Source organism: Lactuca sativa, chromosome 7 (assembly GCF_002870075.4).
Source record: "Lactuca sativa cultivar Salinas chromosome 7, Lsat_Salinas_v11, whole genome shotgun sequence".
Classification (NCBI taxonomy): domain Eukaryota; kingdom Viridiplantae; phylum Streptophyta; class Magnoliopsida; order Asterales; family Asteraceae; genus Lactuca; species Lactuca sativa.
In genome coordinates this window covers 135,205,532-135,216,075 of record NC_056629.2, presented here as the reverse complement: position 1 = coordinate 135,216,075, position 10,544 = coordinate 135,205,532, and the positions used below count along the sequence as shown (strand labels likewise).

The 10,544-nt window shown below is 36.6% G+C and overlaps 1 protein-coding gene across 3 annotated transcripts; it reads right to left on the bottom strand.

The window, feature by feature from the left end:
• Positions 1 to 7,651: 7,651 nt before the first annotated feature.
• Positions 7,652 to 9,864, bottom strand: LOC111911231 (probable WRKY transcription factor 41). 3 transcript variants are annotated; one of them, XM_023907027.3, is made up of 4 exons: positions 9,625 to 9,864; positions 8,634 to 8,928; positions 8,341 to 8,481; positions 7,652 to 8,244 (listed from the first exon to the last, which is right to left on the bottom strand). In XM_023907027.3, exons 2-4 carry the CDS (start codon positions 8,912 to 8,914, stop codon positions 7,932 to 7,934), a joined length of 735 nt encoding a protein of 244 aa, XP_023762795.1. In that variant the 5' UTR covers positions 8,915 to 8,928; positions 9,625 to 9,864; the 3' UTR covers positions 7,652 to 7,931. The 3 variants fall into 3 exon arrangements, with proteins under 3 accessions (XP_023762795.1, XP_023762791.1, XP_023762784.1); XM_023907023.3 differs by having other exon boundaries at positions 8,634 to 8,934; positions 9,647 to 9,864; XM_023907016.3 differs by having other exon boundaries at positions 8,634 to 8,934; positions 9,625 to 9,861.
• Positions 9,865 to 10,544: the final 680 nt, after the last annotated feature.

Here is a 10,544-nt window from a genome sequence, read left to right as displayed (position 1 = left end):
AGACTGGATGATATTAAATGGGACACCATTTGGGAACTTTTGGATTAGATAAACTCAGATTTTAGAACAATTACGCAAATGGTCCTTTAGATTTTGGTTTTTTCCCTAATGTAGTCCTTATGATACTTTTTTCCCTTAAAGAGTACATACAAACGATAAGTTGCACGCGTTTGGTCCCCGAGTTAGATGTCCGTCCATTCCAATATTAAGCTGCCCCCATGTGACTTGCACATGAGGGTATTTATGTCATTTTACCCTAAAGGACATTTTTTGAACATTTAACTTAATAGCTTTAACCATTAACGTGGCGGCATTAACGTGGCGGGGTTTAGTTTCAGACAATGACTTTGACACTCTATCGTCGTCCGACAACATAGTTCAACTGATTCAAGGGTGTGTTGAGTAAAATGGTGCTCACATTGTGGTCATTATGTCCACGCTACACCCAACCACCTGAGCTACATAAAGAATATGGTAAGCATAGAACTTGTAATGCTAGGTTTGACAAAGTGTTGTAGACATGTAATTTTGCTTTCCTCCGCCAGTAACATTTTGTTCTTGAATTTTCACCTCAGGTTCTATTTCAAGCTTTTTCACATTCAAGATAAATCATGGGGGTTCGTTCACAACTACGGTATCTGGAAGGTCGTATATAGATGGGCTTATTGATCACTTTGATTTTGTGGACATGGATGTGTTTTCAGTCCATGAGTTAGATGATATGATGGCAGTTTTAGGGTACAATGATGGAAGTATAATGTTTTACCATTTCATGATCCCAGGGACAGACTTGGATAGTTGATTGTTACCCCTTGACATCGATCAGGAATTCATTTAGCTGGCAAGGTATGTGCCTAATCATAAGGAAATTAATTTGTACATTGAGCATGGGAATACTAGAGTAGTCCCTTACTTTAAGTCCTCATTGAAGGTTCGTATTGAGGAAGTTGAAGGGAATCATTCTACTGAAATGAACGGGGTTAGAATGAAAAGGAAATCAGTTGGGTCATGTAGTAAAAAGTTAGATTTGAATGATCCCACTGATTTGTCAAAGTTTATTGTACCCTATGAACCTATGATCAACAAAAAACACTCAGCTGATCGAGAGAGGATCCCTTTAGGGGGTACAGTTTGAGGATAACTAAGGTAAAAGAGCTGTTGACACATGGGATGATCACCAACCAAAAGGGGATGCTAATCTAGCTAGTGGATGATTATGAGGTAATGGGGGATGTAGACACATAATATGGTGGGGAAAAAATCTACATGATGTTGAGTTTTTTGAGGATGAATACAGTGGAAGTAAGGAAAGTGTTAGTGAGGGTGCTTGGAGTGAGGGTAATAGGAGTGAGGGTAAAAGACAAATGAAGATAGTGAAGGTGAAGACCTCTTTGTGGATTTAGAAAATATTGTAAATGATGTGGATGTTGATATGAAAGATTTTCATATACAGGTTGATGAAGATGTTGAGTGGGTTCAAAAAACGACCAAATAAGCAAGTGGTAGTGGTGTTGACTTTACTGAAGGTGAAGATTTAGTGGTCATAGACCCAAAATCGTTTGATTCACCTATTGTATGTGAAGATAACAACAGAGAGAGGATGTTGAGAGACATAGGAAAAGCAAACGCTTGTTCTCAGGGTGTAGTTCATCCAAAGGCTTTCACATTGGGACAGAAGTTCAAAACAAAGCAAGATGTGAAAGACTATATAGAGAAACATGCAGTAGAAACCAAAAGGGATTTACATTTTGAAAAAATGACAAAACAAGGATAAGGGCTAAGTGTAGAGGAGTGGTCCTAAATATGAGTGGTAGGCCATGGACAAAGTCAAGGACTGGATTCAAGGATAAAACAGTAAATATGAAAAAGGGCAAATATCCTTGGATTGTACTAGTGTCTAGACCTAAAGAGACAGATGACTGGGTGGTGAACACCCTAGTTAATGAACATCGTTGTGTGCAATCAAGAACCATTAAAGCTTGAAACTACAAATTCATTGCAACACACATTGTGAAGCAAATTGAGAGTAATCCAACCATTCCAGTTAATGCACTTTAAGAAGATCTCATCCAGAAATTCGAGATGAACATGTCAAGAATGAAGGTACATCGGGCAAAGGGATTGGCTCAGAAGCATGTTTTTGGGGATTTTCAGAAACAATATGATATCTTAAGGGACTATGGACTAGAGCTAATGGAAAGAAACCCATGTACTAATGTTTACATCGATTGTCACACTGGGCCAAATATAAATTCCGATACAAGGATGTTTAGGAGAATTTACATTTGTTTAGGAGCATTGGAGGAAGGACTTAAGGCTAATCTAAGTGATTTCATAGGGTTGGATGGTACTTTCATGAAAGGTCCCTATCCTGGTCAAGTTTTGACTGTCGTAGGGGTAGATTCCAATAATGGGATATATCCTCTTGCATATGCACTTGTTGAAAATGAAACCACAGATTCATGGACATGGTTTTTGGAACAACTTGGTGATGATCTGGAACTTTATGCTAATTCAAACTTCACTTTCATCTCAGATAGGCAGAAGGTACATATACGGTATTGTTGTTATTTAGGCAACTAACTATTGAAATATTTAACTAGGGCATTATTCCTGCAATTGCCAAACTTTACCCTCAAGCTGAGCATAGGTTCTGTCTGAGGCATATTGTAACACCTGGTTCCTAGTACGTATTTTAAATTAAGCATTCTGGCATTTTGGCCTGGGACACGGCGAGTTGGTGGCCCAACTCGTCGAGTAGAAGCGAATTGGACCCGGGAGTCAAGTGGTGGACTCGGCGAGTCAGAAATCGGACTCGGCGAGTCCGTGCTGTCTGGACAAAACCCTAATATGAGGGTTTGCACCCTATATAAACACCTTAACTCGGCCTCCTTTGTCCCTAACACTCTCCTAGAGCTGCATATCGAAACCCTAGCCGTATATGTGTGTGTTAAGGCCATTTTGGTGTTTTTGTTGACTTGTGAAGCTTGGAAGGAAGAAGAGGAGCTTGAGTATTCGACTTGGGGCTTGTAGATCCAGAAATCTCATTCCATTTTCAGCTTAATCAAGGTAAAATGCTCCTACTTTGGTCTTTCATTTGGTTGTTCATCTTTAGAATGTGGATCTTGGGTGCCTTTAGGGCTTTTCAAGCCATTTTCGGATTTAAGAAGTGTTATGTGGACTCTAGCTTTAGATCTGGGCCTTAAGAGGGGTCTCATGGCATAAATGTGCCAACTTTAGGGCCATGAGAGCCCCATGCACATTGTAGGACACTTTATATGGATTTTTGAGCTAAAACCCCATGCATGTGCATCAAGTTTGGAACTTTACATATAAAATGGACATTAGGAGGCCAGATCTATGGTTTTGGTGTGTTAGACCTCATTTAAATCGACTGTATGGAGTTGGTCAAGATTGGACTCGGCGATTTGTTCTTAGCACTCGACGAGTCGGTGACCATTGTGCACCAAACCCTTCCTGTGAATGGGTAAATGATAGGAAGGAAGTACCTTGGGGGCTTAGATGTGAAAAGGGGCCTGGAAGCCTTGGGACTCAGCGAGTGGTATGAGCAGACTCGGCAAGTCCATAGCAATCTCCCAATCTTTGAAGATGGAATCGACGAGTTGTTCATACAACTCGTCGAGTCATAGACTGGACAAGTTCTTAAGTTGGAGATGAACTCGACGAGTTCAAGAAGGAACTCGGCGAGTCGGATGAATATGGTCCCGATGTTATGACTGAAGGAGAACCCGTCGAGTTTCGCTAGACTCGACGAGTGGAGCCGGGGTTTTGTGTGGGTTTAGTGAAGCAGGGACTCGACGAGTTGGTAGGCCAACTCGACGATTCAGGTCAACTGAATGTTGACTTTGACCAGTGTTGACTTTGACTGAACTTGGACCGACCCTGTTTAGGGTTGTATGTGATGTGTGTTGACTTGAAGGTTGTCGTGTAGGGACCAAGGAGTCGTAGGGAGTCGACTTGTGCGCCGCAGATAGTTCAGACTCTGCACGACATTGAGGTGAGTTACCTTCCAGTAGGGGTGGGTCTAAGGCCACAATGCTGGCCCACCAAAAAGGGGTATTTCTATGATAATGGTCTTTGTGATAATTATCTTGGTCTGGTTATGTGATTTATCTGGATTATATGTTATGTGTTTAGTGGGGATTAGTTTCCCCAATAGTGGTCCGTAGGACCCAAGGGTAGGTCAGTACCCAGATATGCTTGACTGTATGCTTATATCTGTTGATTGCATGTTAGTAGTAGGGGGTGAAATAGTCCCCAGTTACCGGTTGAAAGATACCGATGCTGATTACCGATTGAAAGATACCAATGAATGTTACCGGTTGAAAGATACCGACGATATTGTATGGTATGTGGTATGATGGGGGAACTCACTAAGCTTTGTGCTTACAGGTTTGGTTTTGGTTTCAGGTACCTCTTCGTCGAAGGGGAAGGAGCCGGCGGCGTAGCAGCGCATCACACACACACACACATGTTCCGCAAGAAGTTTTTGGGACTGTACTCTGATTTTCAATACTTTTGATGTTATGGTTTGAAATACAACATTACGATTTTGTAATGGATGTTTTATTAACAATGTTTTGGTAAAAAGTTTGTTAAATGCGTTAAACCAAAAATGAAATTTTTGGCCTTAAAAATTGGGTCGTTACACACACACACACACACACACACATATATATATATATATATATATATATATATATATATATATATATATATATATATATATATATATATGATAATATGAAAAGACAGTGGAAAGATAAAGAGCTCAAAGATTTTCTGTGGGTGTATGCAACTGCTACTACTGTAAGGCATTTTGAGAAAGCATTAGAAGAATTAAAAAAATTCAATGCTGAAGCTCATGATTGGCTGATACAGATTCTTCCGGCTCATTGGGCAAGATCTCATTTCTCAGGCTAGCACTTCATCTTTCAATGATGTTTACATTTACTTGCCACTGTTAGGTTTTGTTCTCATTTTGTATTATATCACTAAACAGGGAGGGCACATACTAACATCTTGTTGAAAAACATGTGTGAGGTTGTGAATGGAAAAATACAAGGTGGTAGGGATAAACCTATCATTTATTGTTTTTAGTATATTATAGAGTATTTGATGAAGAGAATTTGCAATGTCCAAAGAGATATTGATAGATCTGATGGCCCTCTCACACCAACTGCTACTACTCTTCTTGATCAAATGAAAAGAAAAGCACAAAAGCACACGTGTATTTTCAATAGGGTTAAAACTTAGGTCACTGCTCATTAGGGTGACCAGTTTATTGTGAATTTGGATGAAAAAACATGCACATGTAGACATTGGGAAATTACAGGCATGTTATGCTCACATGCAATAAGTGCATTATGGGACAAGATTAAACATGGAACAAAGAATGTTCCTGAGTTGGAGCATTGGGTCCACCCATGCTAATGGCTAGTTACATAGGCAGAAATGTACAAACACAAAATTGAACCTATAAATGGTAGATTGATGTGGCCCAAATCACCATGCCCAACCAAGTTGCTTACACCCAAACATGTTGTTCAGGTATGTCTTCATATATCAATATAACTGTAGTTTCTGAAGAACAACAATTTAATCTAATGTACATTTATAGGTGGGTAGGCCCAAGAAGAAAAGGAAGAAGGCATATGATGAACCTGCTACACAGGGGCGTAAACTGTCCAAGAAATGGACCAATGTCACATGTGGAAAGTGCAACAACAAAGGGCATAACTCACGAACTTGTAAAGGTCAAGGTGGCCCTAATAACAAAAGAACTGGAGACACAGGAGGAAAGAGGTGAGGATAGAGGTGTTGTTGTTAAGTGTTAGGTCTTTTGATGTAGTTTGCAACTTACTTTTATGTTTATGTAACAAACAATACTTACTTTAGGCTCCTATTTTTGTATGGTCATGCATGTTTACCTTGAATCTTTGTACACATTGGTAAACTTTGAAACAATGTGAACTATTGTTGTCATATACAATAGAATTTTTGTTAAATTGGTGTTCTTGTCAAATAATATTTGGGATATTCAAAGTGTATGGACAAATGGAAACAATATAACACACATAAGCCATGACACAAATAACCTTGTTCTGATATTAAACCATCTGATTACACAAAGACTATATCGTTCAGACAATATTAACCACAACATAATTTCCTGCATTCAAACTCAAAATAGACACAAACACTACATAAACCATGTTACAATTTCCTGTATTCAGACTCAAAATAAGACCACCAGTACATTAACCCTACGACCACGACAATACTTCCTGCATTCAGATGCAACTTCAACCATGTTTCAAGTAACGAATTGCAAAAAGACCCTAACTGAAGAGAATGATTAACTTTTACATCCTAGCTTGCATGATAGCTTGTTGAAGGGATTCTTGGAGCTTGTTCATAAACTTGAGTAACCCAGGTATCACTTCAACCGATCTTGGGCACATGGGCTCATCAAACCACCCAATCCAACCACACCTTCTCTCATTACGAAGACAAGACCAAAATCGCCTTCCAGGGTTGCGATTTGACCAGGAAGTGACGATGGCTAGATGATGATTTCCACAAGCACATATTAACATTTTCTGCAGCTTTCTTTCTCTAATAGTAGTAGTGATTGATTGAATTGGGAGGAAGAACAAGAAGAGGTAATATAGGCGTTAATAAAATGTTCAGAAAAGGTCCTTTAGGGTAAAATGACACAAATACCCTCATGTGCAAGTCGCACGGGGGCAGCTTAACGTTGGAATCGACGGATATCCAACTCGGGGACCAAATGCATGCAACTTATCATCCATATGTACTATTTGAGGGAAAAAAGTATCGTAGAGACTACATTAGGGAAAAAGCCAAAACCCAAAGGACCATTCACATAATTTGTTCCAGATTTTATGAAGACTTAGCAATTTAGCAACAAAAAATAATAGTATATTCAATTTATAGGTTTATGTTGATGTACTTTTATCCTTGTCTTTTCATATTTTAAAACCCTATATAATACAAGCATGTATTTTGTTGCATTGATAATTTCTTTCTTTAAAAAATCCGATTAAAATAAAATAATCCGAAATCTGATATTTTAAAATCTTGATATATACAATCCGACACTTGTTTGGATATCCATATCTCATTTAGTTATATTCAATTTTGTTCCCATTTAGCCACTTCTTTTTACACAATTTACTAGTGAAATTGTAGTTTGTGTTCAAAAACTACCAACACAAAAAATAAGTTCATTGGTAAATGATAAACAAAAATAAATGATTAAATATGAATAAAATCAAAAGTTCATTATCCTCAAATAATTATCCTTTTTAATTAAAAAATTGATTTTGTGTGATACATAGTATACTAAATATTCAGCCCGATTTTCAAAGGCATAAAAATGGTACTTGGGCTTAGCAGTTGAAGTGGATAGTGTTAGTTTATGAAAAAGATTTTAACTTTTTATTAATTTTGATGTAACAACTAAATATAGTATATCTTTAATTTCTAGTCCCTACCTGACATAATCTAAAGCTATCATACTACATAATGTTTAATAATCGTACAAATAGGGGGATTTAACATTACTATAACCTTTAAAAAGCTTGATGGCACATTCCACATGATATAAACCAGATTATCTACCAAATAACTCATTATAAACCAAAATAATGTTACAAACATAACCATCATCCAGTTTATATCCCTCCATCAAAACAAAGGAGCTTTTTCCCTTATGACTTTGTATATAACCAACACTACGTATATAAACCCAAACCCATCACGAGTCATCATAAAAACCTCGACTTCTCATCTCAATCAACTCAAATCCTACAACTACAATATTTGGGTTCTGATGAGACTCTCATTAGAACCCCATATAAAACTGGTCCCCGAATCATCATCAGTCAGTACTGATGATGATTCTGGGGCCAATTCGAAAGTTCAAAAGAATTTCGTGTGATCGAAGAAGATGATTGTGTTGCAGATGGATCGCTGGTTCTTGAAGTTGTAGATACCGTTTTTGATGTATTTGAGAAATTTATAAGGCCATAACCGGATTCGGTTGTGGATGAAGGATGATTGGTTTTTGATATTTTGGGACACGTGTGTTTTCCAAGATAAGTAATTTCAAAAATTGATGAGTCATCACTTGATCTTTGAACTTGTTTAGTTGCACAACAACCGTGTGTGTTTCGGTATGTGCATCTATAATATTCTCTGTAAATTTGAGTGAAATAAAAAAAAAAAAGAAGACATTAAGTACGCATAACATAAGGGTAAAATGGTCATTAACTTCATATTTTAAGGGGATACCTAGGGTATTTAGCATTAAGAATTTCCTTTTGCCCGTATTTCCTCCACATATAACCATCATTTGGGGGCACTTCAAGTCCTATTTCCAGGCTCACTTTCACTTGCTGCTTCCATTTAACAATGCTACTACTGTTACTCTTTCTGCATACCAAGTACCAATATTTTACTTTTATCTTCATATCATTCTTTAATTTCTTACGGTGTCAGTGTCAGTGTCAGAGTCAGAGTCACAGTACAACACACTAGAAATAGAGACACACATATGACATATCTATGTACCTTTGATAACTTACTTTTTCCTAGAGCCATCTTTGTGATTGGAATCCTTGGTGTCAGAATCATCATTATGTGGTCTTCCACTTAATGACCTTTGGATTTCAGTTGTTCCAACATACTGTGAAAGGGCCTCATCATCAGAGTTGGGGATGTGAGTTGACACTTCTTCAGTTTCATTAGAAGAAGCAGGCAAATTCAGATCTATCTCAAGCTTCTTCTCTTGTTTTGTACTTTTTGTTAGCTTGTTATACAAACAGTTGTTCTTCAAGTGATGATTGCCTGATGAGTTTATATTCATTTGCAAACAACTGCCTAAAGCTTGAGACATACAAAAGAAAAAAAAGAATGTCAATTCCTCCATGAATAGCCATCTAACTGGAATTTGAAAAATTGGAAACTCTTGTACTTGTGAGTTTAATAAAAAGAATTAGATGACTGAAGAGTATAATACTACAACTTTGTTTTTGAAATCACTCAAGGATATAAGAATCTGCAAGTGAAACTTGTCTCAGTGGTCAATTCATACAAAGTATAAAAAACAGAACTATCCAAGGAACAGAGGGTGTAAGAAATTTGTTTGATTTAACAAAGTGTCATTACAATTCAAAAGCTAATTCATATTAACTAAGCAAAGCTTCTATAAGTTCAATCATGCTAGAAACAAAAAGAAACATTCCCTCCCTTCAAATTCGCTAATATTTTATGGCAATGTAATTGGTAATTTTCAGATTATATACAGTATGGTTACTTTGAAAAAAAAAGTTTGGTTATTAGTATACTCTGTAGTCTGTAACATAACCTTCCATCATAAGAACCCAACGATGATACGTTTGAATCTAACTTTCAGTTCAAACAGAAGTAAAACCAGATTCAACATCATATGATCATAGATTCAACATCGTATGATCATAGATACATATATAACAACTTTGCTTCAAACATGTAACTGTAACTCAAGTTACAAAAATTCACTAAAAAAGATGCGAATGAAAATGAAGATTGTGACACCTTTAAAAGAAAACTATATTACGTCGGTGGCAGTAGTCAGAAGATCCTCGTTTGAACCACCTAGCCGGAGAAACAAATAGTGAAATTAGAAACGGCGGGGAAGGAATCCGATGGCCGGAGAGAGAATCCGATCTTTAGTTGCAGGATTCAGAGATCCGGTGCGGCTGATCGAAAGATGCAAGGAGGTTTCATACCTTCTTCAGCTACCCTCTTTATATTGTTTGACTTTGATTAAAACCCCCAAATTGAAGTTGACAATGAAAGTTTAGGCATGTGAATTGTTAATTGTGATTTAAGGCCCATGGTTCAATAAGCTGAATTTGGACAAAAGAAAGACCAATAAGTGTTTATCATATAAATTATAAACAATAATTTTTTGGAGTTGAATATGAAAAAAAGTACAAGAAATTTTCATCACTTATTCATATGTTTGAATTGAATATTTAGGGTCTTTAAGAGAACACATAATTTATGATGGTCAATTAAGCTATGAAGATCATTTTTTTTTGGCGAAACATTGTTATTAATGATTTAAATTTTATCACTTTGACGAAATTATAAGGTATAATTTTCTTGTATGTAGCCTATATCTAGAATTTATCATTTTGTTATGTTCACTATTTCTCTTTTAAGATCACATCCCATTGACAATTTCCTTGTTTTAGTGTTAATCGGTTTTCTTATATTTATGGGAGTTCGATATTTTAAGATTATTTCAATCAATAAAATAAATGGAAATATATAATTTACAGTTGATACTGTAACATCTCAAAAATGATAATAAAAAATTTCATTTAAAAGCTAATCAAATCATTCATCAATTGTTTCACAAATCTAATACCAACCAAAATATTCAAAACATCATTGTACAATTATTTAATTTGCGAAAATCATGAGGGGAGGATGTTGTGTCATCACGT

Excerpts from the sequence above, each read along its gene's own strand:
- LOC111911231 (XM_023907027.3), bottom strand. The coding sequence starts at position 8,914 with ATGAATATAAACTCATCAGGCAATCATCACTTGAAGAACAACTGTTTG. Across the intron at positions 8,482-8,633 it reads AAAGATGGCTCTAGGAAAAA|AAAGAGTAACAGTAGTAGCA; the intron begins GTAAGTTATCAA and ends CTTGGTATGCAG. Across the intron at positions 8,245-8,340 it reads CTTAATGCTAAATACCCTAG|AGAATATTATAGATGCACAT; the intron begins GTATCCCCTTAA and ends TCAAATTTACAG.